Source organism: Astyanax mexicanus, chromosome 21, assembly GCF_023375975.1.
Source record: "Astyanax mexicanus isolate ESR-SI-001 chromosome 21, AstMex3_surface, whole genome shotgun sequence".
Classification (NCBI taxonomy): Eukaryota; Metazoa; Chordata; class Actinopteri; order Characiformes; family Acestrorhamphidae; genus Astyanax; species Astyanax mexicanus.
The window spans coordinates 16416508-16435289 of NC_064428.1; the positions used below are offsets into that span (position 1 = coordinate 16416508).

The 18782-nt window shown below is 37.2% G+C and overlaps 1 protein-coding gene across 3 annotated transcripts; it reads left to right on the forward strand.

The window, feature by feature from the left end:
* On the forward strand, nucleotides 1–15130 carry LOC103045411 (Golgi apparatus membrane protein TVP23 homolog A). Of its 3 annotated transcripts, none has more exons than XM_022674900.2 (7): nucleotides 13–159; nucleotides 1020–1090; nucleotides 6312–6456; nucleotides 6865–6954; nucleotides 9836–9958; nucleotides 12866–12994; nucleotides 13531–15130. In XM_022674900.2, exons 1-7 carry the CDS (start codon nucleotides 151–153, stop codon nucleotides 13555–13557), a joined length of 594 nt encoding a protein of 197 aa, XP_022530621.2. In that variant the 5' UTR covers nucleotides 13–150; the 3' UTR covers nucleotides 13558–15130. The 3 variants fall into 3 exon arrangements, with proteins under 3 accessions (XP_049326118.1, XP_022530621.2, XP_022530622.1); XM_022674901.2 differs by lacking the exon at nucleotides 13–159 and adding an exon at nucleotides 3699–3814; XM_049470161.1 differs by lacking the exons at nucleotides 12866–12994; nucleotides 13531–15130 and adding an exon at nucleotides 10610–10887 and having other exon boundaries at nucleotides 1–159.
* The last annotated feature ends 3652 nt before the right edge of the window (nucleotides 15131–18782 follow it).

Genomic DNA, 18782 nt, shown 5'->3' on the forward strand with positions numbered 1-18782 from the left:
TGTGAACTGCTGGCTGTGCTGTGCTGTTGTTACCGCCCTGTGTGTAAAAGCAGCGCAGTAAGATTTGAGCTGAGGCTGGTTCAGCTGTGTTTAGCTGTTTTATGGTGAGACAGCAGATTTACCCGCAGCGCGGACAGACTGTGTGCAGAAATGGGTGAGGTGAGATGTGTGCAAGCGGTGTGTGTGTGCGCGTGTGTGTATATATGGAGGATGTGTAGTTTGTCTGTATGTGTGTGTATATATGGAGGATGTGTAGTTTAGCTGTATGTGTGTATGTGTGTATGGAGGATGTGTAGTTTAGCTGTATATGTGTGTGTGTGTGTGTGTGTGTATGGAGGATATGTAGTTTAGCTGTATGTGTGTGTATGGAGGATGTGTAGTTTAGCTGTATGTGTGTGTGTGTGTGTGTGTGTATGGAGGATGTGTAGTTTGTCTGTATGTGTGCGTATGGAGGATGTGTAGTTTATCTGTATGTGTGTGTATATATGGAGGATGTGTAGTTTAGCTGTATGTGTGTGTATGGAGGATGTGTAGTTTAGCTGTATGTGTGTGTGTGTATATGGAGGATGTGTAGTTTAGCTGTATGTGTGTGTGTGTGTGTGTGTGTGTATGGAGGATGTGTAGTTTATCTGTATGTGTGTGTATATATGGAGGATGTGTAGTTTAGCTGTATGTGTGTGTATGGAGGATGTGTAGTTTAGCTGTATGTGTGTGTGTGTATATGGAGGATGTGTAGTTTAGCTGTATGTGTGTGTATGGAGGATGTGTAGTTTAGCTGTATGTGTGTGTGTGTATATGGAGGATGTGTAGTTTAGCTGTATGTGTGTGTGTGTGTGTGTGTGTGTGTGTGTGTATGGAGGATGTGTAGTTTAGCTGTATGTGTGTGTGTGTGTATGGAGGATGTGTAGTTTAGCTGTATGTGTGTGTGTGTGTGTGTGTGTATGGAGGATGTGTAGTTTAGCTGTATGTGTGTGTGTATATGTGTGTTTATGGGTGTGTTTGTAATTGTGTGTGAACAGGATGGAGAAATTGTGGATGTGTCTCTGGATTATGGAGGAGAGGAGGACCGGAGTCGCTCCACCAGAATACGGTTAATCTCATCTCTCATTATTCAACACCATCAACACCAGTAGACACACTGAACACTCAGCATCACTCAAAAACCAACCTTAAAATTTGAAATCTAACACTTTTTAAATTATAATGTTATTTATTAAAGGAAAAAAAATATCCAAAGCAATCTAGCCCTGTGTGAAAAAGTGTGTACCCTCTAATCCATCCCTCTTCTACCATCCTTCGAGGCAACAACTGCAGTCAAGCTTTACTGACAACTGGTAATGAGTTTTTCACATTTCTGTGGAGGAATTTTGTTCCACCCTTCTTTGCAATATTGTTTTAATTCAGCCACATTGGTGGACTTTCAGCATGAACATTGTTTGTGTGTTTTAAATCCTTGTTCTGCTGCAGATGGCACTAGTGGTTAGCTGCTAATGCTAACACCCCCAGCCTCAATGGAAATCTGCAAATTTATACTTACTGTAAATAAATGGAAGCACTTTATTGACCCAATTTAACAGTTTTCAGGAGAGAAATCTGTGTAGATTAACATCCAGCACTCGTTTGACTCTAAAATTATTGTTTTTAAAGAATTACAGTTTGTTTACTTAGCTAAGCTTTACACCCAGCGGTAAGACCTGCTGAATTAGAAGGAAAACTTGACAATACCCCTGTTCCTCATTAGTGTCTCATAATGTGCCTTAAAATCTGGTGCGCCTTGTGCATGAAAATAGACTAGAAAATTGAATTAAGTATAGTGCGCCTTATAGTCCAGTTTGCCTTTATAGTGCAAAAAAATACGGTATCTTTGAACCAGAACAAAAAACGTCTCTATGAACAGTTGTGCAGATTGCCCTGACAAAGTGTTGATAAGACTTTTATTCACAAATAAATTTGTACTCTTACAGTTGTCTCAAACTGGTATTTGACTATAAGAATCCATGGTGGAGTGTGAAGTGGAGATTGTTCTTAAAAATAAAATAATTATGTTTATATTTTGGCTACGTTCACATTAACAGGCTGAAGTGACTCAAATCAGATTTTTTGCTCATGTGGATCAGGTCTGATTTTTTCATGGCTGTGTGAACATGCAAAATCAGATTTTCTCAAATCAGATTTAAGTCACTTTCATATGTGGTCCTAAATCGGATACGTATCTGATCCGTGGACATGTGAAATAAATGTGAACGGCCTTATCTGAATTTATGTATCTTTTAGCTTTTATGCATTAGCATTAGCGCTACGTGCTTCTCTCTCGTATTCACACATCTCTTGGTGCAGCTATAGCTGCAAAAACAGCAAAAGCAAACGCCTGTTTTCTCCTCCTCAACCTGAGCATGAACTTCAGACCAGCTGTTTGCTGTTTCTCCACTCCAGCAAAAATGCTCCATATATGAGCTGCTAACAAACTCATCCATTTCCCTTTATAAAGCTGCGAGTCGTCTCTCAAATATGACGTTGTTTTGTTGTTGGTGAAGAAGGCGATGTTTTTACATGATGTATCAATGTGCTCATGTAAGGCGTTTCAGGGACAGATTTGTTCACATTATATACAGGTACAGCTCACTTATATTTGTGAATGTGAACAGTCAAGAAAAAAAATATCTGATCTGAGCAAAAAATCTGATTTAAGCAACACGGTTTGTAATGTAAACGTAGCCTTTTTTTTTTTTTTTTTTTTTAATGTTTCCTTCACCATCAGTCTCATCATGATTTCATTTTTGGTCACAAAAAAAATGCATGGAGGCTAAGTTTAATTCAGTTTTTATCATTCAGCCTTTATGAATCTAATGTACTAATGATTTATGGTAAATAACTTTAAATAATAATAATAATAATAATAAGGACAAAAAAAAGGCAAAAATGTAAAAAAAAAAAAAAAAGTCATTCTGAAACCATCTTTTGTTTTATTAGCAGAGTTAAATAAAACAGAATAATAACAGAACAAAAACTGAATTTTAATATAGTCTTTCTGACTGCTGGACCTGATTGGTTCTGATGGTCATGCATTATCTTATGCATGTTATGTAATTGAGAAATTAATGTTTTGCTCAAAAGTGAGTCAGAAAGATAAGCTTTATTAGATAGGCTTTCCTCCATTTCCCAATGCCTTTAAAATGATGTCAGCATGCTGCATTCCATTAGGCTTACTGTCACAGAGGAAGTTTGTTTCAGGACCTTCTGAACTGGTTCACGTGTTTCCTGAAATGATAAGAGTCGACACTTACTAGAAACTGTCAGTGGTTAGAGGAACGGAAATGTGGGATGTTTTTACTACTGTACTACTACTTTACATTTCACCCATTGCTGGCACAGATGTGTAAATACACACACAGACACACACACACACACACACACACACACACACACACTATCAGCTTGTCTCGTCCATGGAGAGAAGAATTACCAATAGAATAGGACTCTCAGGAGCCGATAAAAAAAACTATTACTACCATGTCTAGTGTCAGGAATAGGCTATAGGGGTATAAAGACCCTCAGCATTGAGCTGTAGTGGAGTGGAACTGTGTGAACTATATTCTGTGGAATGATGGTGTTGCTTCATACAGTACTTTTGGGATGAGTTGTGGGATTGAGGATGAGGTGGCATGATGAGTGTTTTTTTTTTTCTTTCTGTTTTTCAGACTAGTGTGACGCGCACAGACACACAGTGCAAAGACTGAGTCAACTTCTCTCCTTTTTATCTGGTTTCAGCTGGGATTTTAATTTTGCCAGTACCTGTTACCTACCTACAAAACATGTAATTGCAATAATTGTCTTGGAAAATTACTTCATTTTCTGGAAACATTTCTGGGGTGCCAACGCGTACGGCTAAGACTGTGTATATTAAACAGTGGTATACATACAGGTCTGAAAAAATAAATAAGAGTCCACATCACTTTCTGAATCAGTTTCTCTGATTTTGTTATTTATAGGTATATATTTGAGTAAAATGAACATTTGTTGTTTAATTCTTTAAACAACTGGACATAATTTCTCCCAAATTCCCTTGTTTAGAAATATCTTCATTTAGAGCATTTATTTAAGAAAAACAAGAAATGGCTAAAAGTTCATATTCATTAAAGTTTTCAGAAAGAGTTCAGAAATCAATTTCCAATATTTGGTGGAATAACCCTGGTTTTTAATCACAGTTCTTTTTTTCATGCATCTTGGCATCATGTTCTCCCCCACCAGTCTTGCACACTGCTTTTGAATAACTTTATGCTGCTTTACTCCTGGTGCAGAAATTCAAGCAGTTCTGTTTGGATTGATGGCTTGTGATCATCCATCTTCCTCTTGATTATATTCCAGAGGTTTTCAATTTGGTAAAATCAAAGAAACTCGTCATTTTTAAGTGGTCTCTTTATTTTTTTTCCAGAGCTGTATAGTTAGTATAATATAATTCAGTAATATTCAGTAAAGGGTGATTATTGTGAGGTTTCACAATGTAATTTTGCACATTTGAGAAATAAGAAACAGAAACCCCCATCTAACTGCCCACAGCAGTAAACAAAACTGCAAGTGTACACTTTGGGAGTGGCCAGTTTGATTCCACCCTCTTTTAGGCTAATTTTTCCCACGGTTCTCACCAGGCATGTAGTCTAGACATGTGACTTCATGTAATTGGTAGGAGGAAGTTATTTAAACATTGAATGAATTGTCTAGTTAAGGTGTGATGAATACAGTAAAGTCTTTATTATATAAACCGCATCCCTGTACAGCCTGTCTATTCACCTTAATTCTTCCAACACTGTTTTATTGTTTTGCACTGATGCAAGACTGTAGTGCTGTTTTCTCTCTGTAATTTATTCAAACAAGAGCAATTTCTTTAGGAAAAATATAAATATATATATATATATTTTAGCCCTTATTCTGCTTTCTTGTCTGGAGTGCTGCCTTTTGTGCCACCACAAATTTGCATGTATGAATGGAAAGCTGGGATTTATCTATAAGTATGAGTATATAAAAAAAAAACGACAAGCTGTATAGCAACTTTACCTCTTCACAACTTTACAGAGATGCTTTTAAACAAATTAAGAGAAAAGAAATTCAAGTATTTAACTCTTGATAAGTTCAGCACAGCTGCTAACTGAAAGCCTGAATTCCAGGTGACTCTACTTCATAAAGCTGACTAAGAAAATCCAACCAAGATGGGTAAAACTCTCTCTATCTCAGAAAGTGCTACTTTGAGAATCTAAAATACAAAAAAACAATCTTCATAGTTTGAATGATTTTAAAATAATGAGTCTCAGAGGTTGCAACAGAATTTTTTTCCCACTCCTTCATGTTGAAATTAATGGAGCCACTTTCTATGTGAGGATGCCCCACAGATGCTCAATAGATTTGGGTCCTTTACTTTCAGTTTCTTCCGCAAGACACGTTTCATCTTGCAGGCGTGTCTGGGCTCGTTATCATTTTGTAATACTGTCAACAGCACTCATGCAACCCCAAACTACGACACACCGCCACTTTGTACTCTTCACCTGGTTGCCGCCACTCATGCTTGAGACAATCTGAATCATTTAGTGTAATTAAATTGTATCAAAACGACACTAGAACTAGGGATATGTTTAAAAGTGAAAGTAAGAGCATTACCACATGAATAATGTCAAGAGAACTTAAAGGCTTGAGGCTAAACAACTGTGTAGCCTTAAAAAACACTAAATCAGTGAGACTAACCAAGAAAAAAAGCTTCAGTTTACTCATTGCTTAAATCAGATTTTTTGCTCAGATCAGATGTGTCTATCCTGACCGTTCACATTTACAAATGTAAGTAATGTGTGTAATGTGAACAAATCTGTCCCTGAAAGGCCTCACATGCACACATTGATACCTGTATAAATCATAAATCAAATCATTATCGTTTCTTCAGCGTTGTTCTATGAAAAGGTATAATAAAATATTTATAAAAGTATTGAATACATATTAAAATTGATACTGCATATACTGCACTTCTATTTCAGTGTCTTTTAACCTCTGTGTAACCTCTTCACAAATGGTGTAACGTCAAAGAACAACCACTTTTGGTTCCCTTGAGACTCTTTTGACAGACTGGTTTCACATGATCTTTTCAAAGAACCTGATAATTTACTGATAATAAAATAAAGGAACTGATTCTGATTACTGATTATAATGTAGGGAACCAGAAGTAGTTATTGAGTGGGTTTAGTCTAAAGAGCCTTTCACTGTGCTTTTATTTTGAAGAGTCGTCTCATTTTTGTGTGTCTGTCTCCTTTCTGTTTTTGCTTTTTCTGCAGGCATCCTCTCGCCACATTCTTCCACCTGTTTTTCCGCGTTAGTGCCATCATTATCTATCTGTGCTGTGATTGGTTCAGCCGGAGTTTCGTTGTGAGCTTTGTGACCGTGATCTGTTTGCTGTCATGTGACTTCTGGTCTGTGAAGGTAAAAATGAAAGCGTGAGATATTTGACAAACAGATGATGAGCAATGGTTGGAATTATAAGAATTTTCAGACTTGAATAAGAATTCAGTGAGCAAAAAATAGATAATACATTCCTCATAATTCAGAGGATCCAGTGATGTTCAGGAGGGAAATAAATAAAACTTAGAATAAAATATAGAGTTCTGAAAATATTTTACCACAGAATTTGATGGAGGCTAGTTTTTGAAAAGCTTATTCATTCCGGCCATATACAAATGCATCTTAGATACAAAACCCCAAATATGGGCATAAACAAAAATTATGAAACGAATGCAGTGGTCTATTAAATCATTCGCTACAAAGTTGACCCCACAATGCTATTTTTCTCTAACTTGTGTGACCCGTCGTCTTCTTGTGATTGGTGTTCAGAACGTGACTGGCAGGCTGCTGGTTGGTCTACGCTGGTGGAACCAGATTGATGAAGATGGGCGGAGCCACTGGGTTTTTGAGGCAAAGAAGGTAAAGGAGAGAAACATCAGAAAATGATCTTGTGTCAATCTCAATCTTCACATTGTATTCCAAAAGATTATGCAAGTGATATTTTTCTTTGATTTGCCAATGGTCAATGCAAATGACAGTCAGTATAATTTCTAAGTAATAACCGTTTACGTATAAATACAATTTTATTGAACAAACCTTCCAATGATAACAGTAATTTTTATTTTTTTAATGAAAACTTAAAATGCACTGTTCATATTATTAAGCAGGCCACAGGTTTCAAGCAATATGGGAAAGAAATAGGATCTCTCTGCTGCTGAAACAGTCTTGTTTACTGATGAATGCCATGCAACCCTGGTCCAGATGGATGGACTAGTGGATGGTTGGTAGATGGTCACCAGGTCAAGGCTGCGACATCAGCAAGGAGGGGGCGGAGTCATGTTTTGGGCCGGAATCATGGGGAGAGAGCTGGTAGCCCCTTTAGGGTCCCTGAAGGGACCAGAATGCATGACAATGCACCATCTCATGTTGCAAAGAATACATCAAGGTCATAAAAGGAGAGAATAATATTAACATTAATAATAATCATAATAATTATACATTTTATTTGTATTATTTGTTCTTTGTTCTGCTGATAACAGACAGAGGCTGAAAAGAGTCGTAACTGAGTCTCTACAGCAGAGGGAGACATTAACATTTCATGTGCTCTCAGTGTACTTATTCATACGTTTATTTAATGTGGAATATTTATGTCTTATTCATATAGGCTATTACTAATATTTTATTGCCCTTTTGCCTATTTGGGTATTTAAGGCTATTTTTAGCCTTAAATATTAAATCAATTAAGAAATTATATTCTCCACATTATTCATGTTGTTTTATTTAGAATATATGATCCATTAAATTGGCACAGTATTTTCTACAGTATTTTACAGACTACAAGAGAACACCATATTATAAGGCACACTATCGATAAACGTTTTCATATATAAGGCGCACTGGATTATAAGACACAATAGTAAGGGACAAGGGAGTCGTCATATCTAACTAAACAAAACTGTAATTCTTTAAAAAAATATATTTTCTTTTATAGTCAAATGAGCACTGGATGTTAATCTACTCAGATTTCTCTTTTGAAAACCTTTTTACTTGTTTATTTGGGTGAGTAAAAAGCTTCCGTTTATTTACAGTTAGCTTAGTAAGCTTAGAGTTCCCAGTATTTTAGCACAGTTAGCAGTGCTTAGCGCTAGTAAATGCCGCCCGACAGCTCTACTCTAAGGAAAACTGAATGTTCCAGTAAGTCAGGGTGATATTAGCTATCAGTTCATTCCACGTAGCTTATTTTAACACGTTAATCGCGCTGACTACAGATCCATAATACTCACCCCTGAGCAACAAAAGAGCTAGCACTGCAGTTAGCGGCTAATGCTAATACTGCTTCAGCCTCAGTGCTAAAGAAACTCCTGTATAACTCTGTACTTCAACGGAGTGGCTTTACTGCTTCTTACAAAATTCATACATAAGGCGCACTGGATTAAAAGGCACAATAGTAACGAACAAGTGTGTTGCCATGTCTAAGTAAACACATTGTATTCAAAATCAAAAGAGTGCTGGATGTTAATTTACACAGATTTCTCTCCTGAAAACCGTATTTACAGTAAGCTTAGATTTACAGATTTTGTTCCACAGAGCTTGTTTTAACAAGATAAACATGCAGACTACCGTCCGATATACTCACCTCTGAACAACGAAAGAGCTAGCACTGTAGTTAGCGGCTAATACTGGTCCAGTCTCGGTGATTGATAAACATCACTGAAACTCCTGTATAAAGCTGTACTTCAGTGGAGTGGCTTTACTGCTTCTTACAAAATTTATACAGTGGATAAATTTGGATGAAAAAGTTGGGCACTCCTTTTAGTCTTAGTCATTTTAGGTTCTAAATATTTGGGTGTTTGCAACAGCCATTTCATTTTGATATATCTAATAACTGATGGACACAGTAATATGCAGAAAATGTGCAATATGCATTAAACCAAAATTTGACGGGTGCAAAAGTATGGGCACCATGGCATCATGGGCTCCTCAAAACAACTCTCAAATGATCTAAAAACAAAGATTGTTCAACATAGTTGTTCAGGGGAAGGATACAAAAAGTGGTCTCAGAGATTTAACCTGTCAGTTTCCACTGTGAGGAACAAAGTAAGGAAATGGAAGATCACAGGGACAGTTCTTGTTAAGCCCAGAAGTGGCAGGCCAAGAAAAATATCAGAAAGGCAGAGAAGAAGAATGGTGAGAACAGTCAAGAACAATCCACAGACCACCTCCAAAGAGCTGCAGCACCATCTTGCTGCAGATGGTGTCACTGTGCATCGGTCAACAATACGTATGGGAGAGTAATGCCAAAGAGAGAAAATGGGAGAAAATGCAAAAGCACACCTCAGGCGACTCTGTTTGTGGCGTGCTTGCAGAAACGGCTTCTTTCGCATCACTCTCCCATACAGCTTCTCCTTGTGCAAAGTGCGCTGTATTGTTGACCGATGCACCACATTTTGGTTTAATGCATATTGCACATTTTCTGTTAGTACAATAAACCTCATTTCAATCCTGAAATATTACTGTGTCCATCAGTTATTAGATATATCAAACTGAAATGGCTGTTGCAAACACCAAAATATTTAGACTAAAAATGATTAAGATTAATTGGGGTGGCCAAACTTTTTCATATGACTATAGTATATAAGGTGCGCTGGATTTAAAGGCGCACTGTCGATTTTTGGGAAAATGAAAGGATTTTCTGTGTTCCTTATAGTGCGAAAAAATACAGTACGTTGGTTCCATGCAAAATTATGTCATTGAGGGTTATGAAAGCATACTTCAATTGTGTGTGTGTGTGTGTGTGTAGATTCGTGATGGTAGTGGGACGGAAGCAGAAGCACAGATTTTCTGGTTGGGTTTGATCATCTGTCCCCTGATTTGGACGGCGTTCTTCTTCACAACTCTCTTCTCCTTCAAGATTAAATGGCTGGTAACGTCCTGACACTCTGACACTCATGTACAGGTTTAACAAATCTTCTAGTATTAGAAAGAAAAGCAAAGTGTAGCTGTATTGTGGTAGATTATTATTGAAAACATCAAAAGAATGAATGCATATCGTCGCTGTCCCATGAAAAACACTAACTTTACAAAACAGCAACTTTACAGAGAGAAAAAACTTTCAATGGAAGTCAATGTAAAATGAGTTTATTCCAGGTCATTTTGAAGAGTTTCTATAGGTGCATTCATCAAGAAACTTTAGCACAGTGTAAGGGACAGTTTGTCTGTTCAAATTATGTAGTAAACTAAAAATCGTCAAAAATGGAGTTTGTTTCATGGGACAGCGACGATATGCAATTAAGAAGTAAACAAAAAAATACCCTTGTCCAGATGGATTGGCACTCTGTCCTGGGTCAATTCCTGAGTGCCTGATGTAGTCCACTGTTTCCAGTCCTTGGGTGTCAAGGAAGGTGCTGCATACAGTTTTGTTCCAAATTATTTAACTCCCACTGCAGTAAAGGTTTAGCAAGTTTAGCAAGGACTTGTATAACAGAAAAGTGCAACTTAAGTTACAACAATACTTTTTCAAATATACCACTGTCCTTTTTGTGACAAAATTATTCAATCATGTGTTTTTAATCAGGCATTGAAAGGACTCATCAGAGGGAGGTATTCAGGTTTCAGCCCAGACAATAAGACGCACACTGCGAAATGAAGGCTTCTGTACCAGAACTTCCAGGTGCACATCTCTCCTGACTCCACAGCATAAGAAGAGTTGAAGAGTGCATGGAAATTTCATGCAGTCAGTAAAAAAAAAAGAAGCTTGAGAGATGTTGGACTTTCCAACAGGCCACTGATCCCAAGCATACCTCCAATTCTATCATGACTTGATTGGAGAAGAAAGGCTGGAAGATTCTGGAGTGGTCATCGCAATCGCCCGACTTAAATCCCATAGAAAATCTCTGGTGGGACTTGAAGCAGGCAGGTGCAACACGGAAGCCCAAGATTGTCAAATAACTGGAGGCCTTTGTCGATGAGGAATAGGCTAAGATGGCCGTTGATCACTGCAAGAAACGAATGTTGTATGTGACTAAGGTGTGACAAAAAGTACATTTGTTGGAATATAAGAAAAAAATATCTATATTTTTTATTTTAAGTTGCATTTCTCTATTATACAAGTCTTTATTCGATCTGATTTTGAACAAGATAAAAAAAAATGTAAATGTAATTCTGAACACAACTGTAAGTATCAGTGTAAGGATAAGGTGCGAGTAGTTTTCACAGCTTTCCTCTATTGTGATGCAGTTAAGTGCCTTTACTGCCCCTACTGTTTTTTGTGTGTACTGCACTTTATAATTCTAGCATAAAAAAATGAATCATGATTTTAATTCATTTTTAATGGTGATTGACACCATTAAAATAAATATGATTTAATCCAATGCTGATATTTCTTAAAAAGAACTTAAAAACTGAAATCTAACAAAAGTATCTTTGGGTATCGGTATCGAATTCAAGGTATCGTACCAGTATAGAAAATTTTAAAATGATACTGACGTATCTGGTTCATACGTCAAAAGCGGGAATTGAAGAGTAACTGTTTATTTTACCTTAAGTGTATTGACAAATATCTTTCAGTTATGATTACTTATCTTAGTATCTATAATTACATAATCATTGTGTGAAACCTTGTATTTTATATGCATTAACCAATACTCACCTTATATTTGATCATTTTTACTCACAGTGTATTTTACACGCAATTATATAAAAGATTAACCAATAATCACAATATATACTTTACATAGATAGTAAAACATTGTTTGATCAGGCATGTGACTAACACAGATTCTATTATGACAAATTAACCCACACAATACATAAGGCGTTTACTAACACATAGGACCTATTATATGGCGGACTAACCACGCGCTACTAACACAGTAACATATAATATATGGAATTCATTGTGTGATGCGTGTAGCTCATGCTTGAAGCATTTTGCTCAACTGCATGTTTCTGACTAACGACCATCAATCATCAGCTAGTGCACTCTGTACGAACAAAATTGATACAAAAGAGACTTCGAGACGAACAGTGCAGCCTTTCTCTCTGTGCGTGCAAAGTTCTTCACCTACCAAAGCGGGAGGACGCGCGCACATAGGGAGGGCGGCACTGTCTAATTACTGAAAACAGTATCACACTGTCTGACTGGACCCAGTCAATTCCTGAAACAATGCCACACTGTCCGGCTGGATACAGTCAAGGCCAAACATTAGTGGTCCGGTCAGACCTGTCAAACTTGAGCACTAACACGTGAAATTACGCACGCTAACATGAGATGATTTTAGCAACGCCTCATCAGCAGGTTTCACGTCATTTGGGGTATAAACATGGAGTCAGATCAGAGGGGGGTCAGAACTTATGCTGGGACGGCTGTTAGACGGTCTTTCATGTGTGGGTTCTCCTGAATATTCAGTGCTTTGTAATAAATATTTGGTTTGCTTTCAACTTCACTCCACCTGTCTGACTCTCTCTATCAAACGAACACGCAGGGGAGTTGTACCCCGGACGAGAGGTGGGTGTTGACCCACCTTTCATTTTCTTTTCTACAACAATACCCAGCCATGTTCATATTTCAACCCATTAATGATTTTTGTTATTACTTCTGAATTACATTATTCAAAAGATGCAGAAACATTCAGGAGAAAAAATTACAAAATATAGACAAAATATATCAGGTCTAGAACTTATGTGTACTACAGGGCACGATTATGACTATTTTAAAAGGATTATCAGAAGTCTACACACAACACGCACAACCATCACTCTTCCACCTCACACACACACATACAATCCCCAGATCCACAGCTTTCTGTATTCTGTTCATGTCGTTCTTTAGGCTCTGGTGGTAGCAGGTATTTGCCTGCAGGCTGCTAATCTTTATGGCTACCTGCGCTGTAAAGCTGGGGAACAGGAGAAGGTGCCCAAGTCAGCATCCCAATACCTGGGGCAGCAGTTCATTCAGAAGGTAGAACCCACATTCACATGAGCAGATTTTATATATCACTACATTACAGATGGCTAAATACTGTGATTTGCATATTTTTATCTGAGAGAGTAAATGCTTGTTGTATGTTTTTCACAAGCTGCTAAAATAGATCAGGTTCATTTGTATTATTATACACAGGCAGCTGTACATAGTGCATCGTTCTGCATGGATCTGCTTTAGAAGTCTTTATCAGTCTTGCACAGCTGAAACTTGATTTAAAAAGACAATGGTACAATACGAAAATTGCATTTGTCTCTGTATAGTGGAATGATAAGAGTTAAGTAAATTGAAGTGACAAAGTATTTGATACACTCTGACCTGATTTTGCAGGAAATGAAACTGTAATCTTTTTTCTGTAACTGAACTATTCAAAATGAAATGGTTTTAGAATTTCTGAGATTAGAATGTTTCTTGTGTTAGGAGTAGCTAACATTGGCAGAACTGAATTCTGTATTTTTTTGTATTTGTATGTATGAATTTTATGATTTTTGCCTTGTTTTATTATTTTGTTTCAGCCTGATATCATATTCGGAATACTCTGACTGAAAAGGAATGCTAAAGAGGAATGCTTCCCCCTCAATTCTCATTATATTTAGATATATTAAGCCTTATTCCATTCCAACAACTTCTTTCAACACTGGTGTGTTACCTGTTGTGTCATTGAGTGTACATACAGTTTAACTACATGCATGTGATTTAATAATATATCGCCTTGAAGGAAACGTATTTGGAAATACTACTTTTAATACAGAGAAACACAGGGGTTGGACAATGAAACTGAAACACCTGGTTTTAGAGTACAATAATTTATTGTGGAGACGGACAGTTCTGGTGGAAACAGGAGAGTTGAGGTGCACATTGAATTCTGCGTGATTTGATCAGCCGTGGTTTTATGTTTTTTGGATACAATCCGGGTTAGCACCCGAACATCCTTTTCAGACAGCTTCCTCTTACAGCGTCCACAGTTAATCCTGTTGGATGTGGTTGGTCCTTCACGGTGGTATGCTGACATTACCCTGGATACCGTGGCTCTTGATGCATCACAAAGACTTGCTGTCTTGGTCACAGATGCTCCAGCAAGACGTGCACCAACAATTTGTCCTCTTTTGAACTCTGGTATGTCACCCATAATGTTGTGTGCATTGCAATATTTTGAGTAAAACTGTGCTCTTACCCTGCTAATTGAACCTTCACACTCTGCTCTTACTGGTGCAATGTGCAATTAATGAAGATTGGCCCCCAGGCTGCTCCAATTTAGCCATGAAACCTCCCACACTGAAATGACAGGTGTTTCAGTTTCATTGTCCAACCCCTGTATGTAATATATGACCTAAATTCTGAAAGGTGGTAAAGAAAAAGCCTCAGAGTCTCAAATATAAATCAAATAAATTACACACAGTTATAACCTGTCAGACACACCAGCAAGACTGAAAAGTGTCTACTGAAATAGCGCATAGTTTAATAGCAGCTGAGACTATTCTGTTTGTGTACTGTTTGCTGTTGATTTGTAAGAAATCATGTTTTTTATTTATTTATTTATTTTTATTTATTTCTGTATGAGACAATTGCATTGAAATGAATGGAGACGATTTGACAACATACACTCTTTGGTTAAATGTATTACTAGTTAGTATATTAATGTATACTACCCATTCATCAAATCTTTTAGAACCCCCTTAATGTTTCCTGTATTTATTGACACCAGCCTATTAAATAACCTGAAATGTAGCTTTAAATTAAAGTAAATTAAGGTTTAAAAATGTATGCTAATTGTGTGTCCTCTCTTGGAAGTATGGAAATATGATCACCGTATTCATGACTGCAAACAATGAGGAGCATAACATTTCACTAAACCACATAGATAGAGATTTCACCAAGCAGGATTCATCAGTTATTTCAGATTACAGTGGTTCAGTAGGATGAACTTTATTTTTATACTTTGTCCTAATTATACTGTTAACTAAGTTATCTGCCTAAATTACTTGCAGTAAAGCTTGCTTCATTCAAAAAACCCAGGACTTCACATTGTGTTCTAATGGTTTAAAACTGAATGAGCCCACATGTGAAAATGTATTAAAATGTAATTCAATGAATAAAGCATAAATTACAGCATAATTTTGTGTTTGTTCTCTGATGTTTATCCACCCACAGTCTAATGCTTGTAAACATGTTTACATGAAGTAAACGTATAATTACATGTATAAGTTAAGTCCGCATACTCATAGATATGCTTATTTTTTATAGAGATGCTTTTTTTTATACTAACCACAGCTCAACAGTGAATAACAGTAATTATCTGTTTGACAGTAGCCTTTTTGTCAGCTCCAACCAGTCAGATGTTTCTGTGCTGATCTGAAGGTAAATATGCTGCATACCCTGACACTCCACATGTCATGGGACAGGAAATAGTTTTGTGTCTCACGACTTGTTCCAAGTTTCTTGAAAGCGATTAATTTTAGCAGATAACGAATGAACAAATGTGATGTGAAAAAAGAATAAGCCAGTTCTCCAAAAGGGTTTCTCCAAAAAGCTTTGCAAAGCGAAACTTGGCATTGAACAAACTTGACAAATTCAGTGCAGTGCACCTTTACGACACATATAGGAGGGATTTAAGAGTGTCCACTGCACCTGTAACACTGGGGATAAATCCAATATTGTAATGACATGGAAATCTATTTAATTTATCTTGTAATTTCTGGTCTAATGGAAATTTTATATATGTTTGCGTGTATGGCACAGTAATGGCATGGTTACTTTCAGCAGGTTGACCTTGCCATCCGCTTTTTGACCAGATCAATTTGTGTCATTATTTCAGTCAAGGGCAGAATGTTTCCATGGGCTGTTTATGGATTTTAATGATTTACATGTGGGTTTGATTGGTCCTTTCAAATGTGCCCAAATAGACTATACGCTATAAAGACAAATGATGTCATTAAGACTGTGATGAGATGTATAATACAATACAATACAATACAATACAATACAATATACAATCAACCATGGATTTAATAATAATTATTGATCAGGAATATGCAGTTTTCTACCTTAGAACTGGCGGCCTCTGGTGCTTAAGGTTCTGAACTGCAAGCAGAATCCAATTACGACAACTATTATATAGAACTTGCGGGGGGGGGGGGGGGTGTTAGTGCTACATGCTACTTTAAACTGAGATTTTTCCAAGGCACACTCAAAACAGGGCTGAAAAGTATTGACAAGATAGGACACAAGCAACTACTTCCCCCTTTCTTAAGACACATGATGCCCTAAAGTTAACTCAATAACCAGCAGGTAGGTTGCTGAACTTGGTTGCGCTCCACTGTCATCATCACATCAGTCCAGCAGGCTCACCTGATGACTATCGGGTACATATGTCATCATGTGCGAGACTGGGGTTCCATTTCCAATCTGGGTGGATATACTGCTCTACACCAATAAGAGTCAATACTCCTGACACTACAGGGAGAATTCTTACTCAAAAAACACTGCTGACCAAAAAGAACACAACGCCCCATCTCACATTTAAAAAAAAAAAAAAAAACGCTGGTGATCCCCTTGAATTCAGGTAAACATTTTTTTGACTGACGTGACAAAAGTGGATTTTTATTGAAGGTGTATGTCCCATTACAATACAACACGTATTATTAGAAAAAGCCACCATACTGAACATAAAACATGGTGGTGGTCGTGTAAAGATCTCGGCTGCTTTGCACAACTTGCTGTAGTATATGAAACCAGGAATTCTGCTGTTTACCAGAGAATCCTGAATGCAAATGTCTGACTATCTGTTTATGACCTCAAGCTCAGACGTACTTGGGTTCTGCAGCAGGACAATGATCCAAAACCCACAAACAAGTTCACCTCAGAATAGCTTAAAAAAATATATAATAATTTTTGGCATGGCCTAGTCAAAGTCTGATTGAGATGCTGTGGATGTTGCAGTTGTTGCCGCCAAGAGTGCACAGCCAAGTTATTAGGTTTATGGGGCAAATAGTTTTTCACACAGGGCTAGATTTTTTTTGGATTTTTTTTTTTCATTTAATAAATGAAATTATCATTTAAAAAGTGCTTTTTATATTTGCTTATGTTATCTTTGTCTTATAGTAAAGTTTGTTTGATAATTGGAAAAATATCACTATGACAAAAAAGCAAAAATAAAATAAATATGTAGGGGGGCAAATATATATATTTTTTATGGCACTGTAGCTACTTGCTAGAAAGAGATAGCATCAATTACTCCTCCTGCTGTGTACTGTCTGAGGTTCTCTGGCAGATCTTCAACTGATCTGGTAGACAGGGTTTTGGTGGGGGTTGATAGGTGAGTGGTGGTGCCAGGGTGGTTCTATGCAGGTTTCATTATTGTGATCCTAAAAGCTCATAGAGGCAAATGATTCCCAGATTCCCAGAAAACGTATTAATTAATTTTTTTCAGAGTTGTTTTCAGTGTTCATAGTCCCAGGTGGAAATACAAAAATGCTAAAACTGAGCTTAAAGGAGAACTCCAGTGAAAAATTGACTTTTGTTGTAGTAAAACATGATCATGATAAAAAAAAATAGATCACCTTCGTTCTCCCGCAGCGTTCCGAGATCCAGAAATTTGAAAAGTTTGAGTTAGGGAGTTGGGAATGAAGTGGAGTGATGAATCTAGTAGAAAGCCTAGTAGTAGAAGTGAATAAACAGCTGTCCCAATACTTTTGTCCATATAGTGCATGTTACTGACTGCATCAGACAAAACATTATAATTCTAAAATACGTTTTTAACATTTCGCATTGTTCTCTTTGTGATGGACTTCATTCTCATGTTGGCATTACCACCTGTTTCCACTAGATGCCACCACATCCTTAAATATCAGTTCAACGTGATATCTCTTTAACGAGAGAAAGCAGCTGGTCTGCCGAAAAATGAAAGCTGTGAGGAACATTTCATTTCAGCTCCTATTTTAGTCGCATCGTCTGGTTGAAGCCATTGAAGTTGACTTATCCAAAAATAATGAGACTCCTGAAATAAGGTTGTCCTTAAATAGTTTTTTGTAAGGATGCGTTCTAAGCTGTTTACAATACATGCAGGTCCTTAACTCGTTACTGACCATTCACAAAAAAATAGTTTTTCTGTTATCTGTGCTTTTTCACGCTCTGAATTATGGAACCAGTGAGAGGTAACTATGCAATCTTCATGCCAGTGCTCATAAATATGCAAATGTGCATCCCTGACGGAGAGATTTCAGTGTCAGCTTGTGTACTCTGTGATTTCAACAGGTTTCAGAGAGTAGGAGGGGTGAATTTGCCTGGCTCCATCTCTCTCTCTCTCTGTGGTTTCACAGTTGGAGTAGGAGTAGCTTGCGATCAGGAACTCAGTCGAGTTGTGTAGTGCATGAGATTTTAACAGATTCTGGGTCCCACTTGTAGATAGAACATAGCCTACTACACAGCCCACTTCTACAAACTCTACAAATGCTCTATATTGTCTATATTGTTTGACACTGACAGTAAATCCATTAATCAGTTCTAAAGTTTCTCTTTTTCTTTCTGTCTTTCATTACAAGTACTGCGATTTAAGGAATCCAGAGACATTTCAGTGCATAAACGATAGGGCCACAATGCTTAATTGAATCTCTGTGAACTCCAGTTCCTCAGTGGACACAGCATCAAGAACCATCATTAAACAATAGCCTATAGAACCACATGGGCAAGAGATAACTTTGTCAAACACAATAATATGGATATGGAGATACATTCACAAATACCACTTTAAAAAAATTGCTGTGAAAAA

Coding starts and splice junctions, on each gene's coding strand:
- LOC103045411 (XM_022674900.2), top strand. Junction 6,457..6,864: donor GTGACTTCTGGTCTGTGAAG/GTAAAAATGAAA, acceptor ATTGGTGTTCAG/AACGTGACTGGCAGGCTGCT. Junction 12,995..13,530: donor GGCAGCAGTTCATTCAGAAG/GTAGAACCCACA, acceptor ATTTTGTTTCAG/CCTGATATCATATTCGGAAT.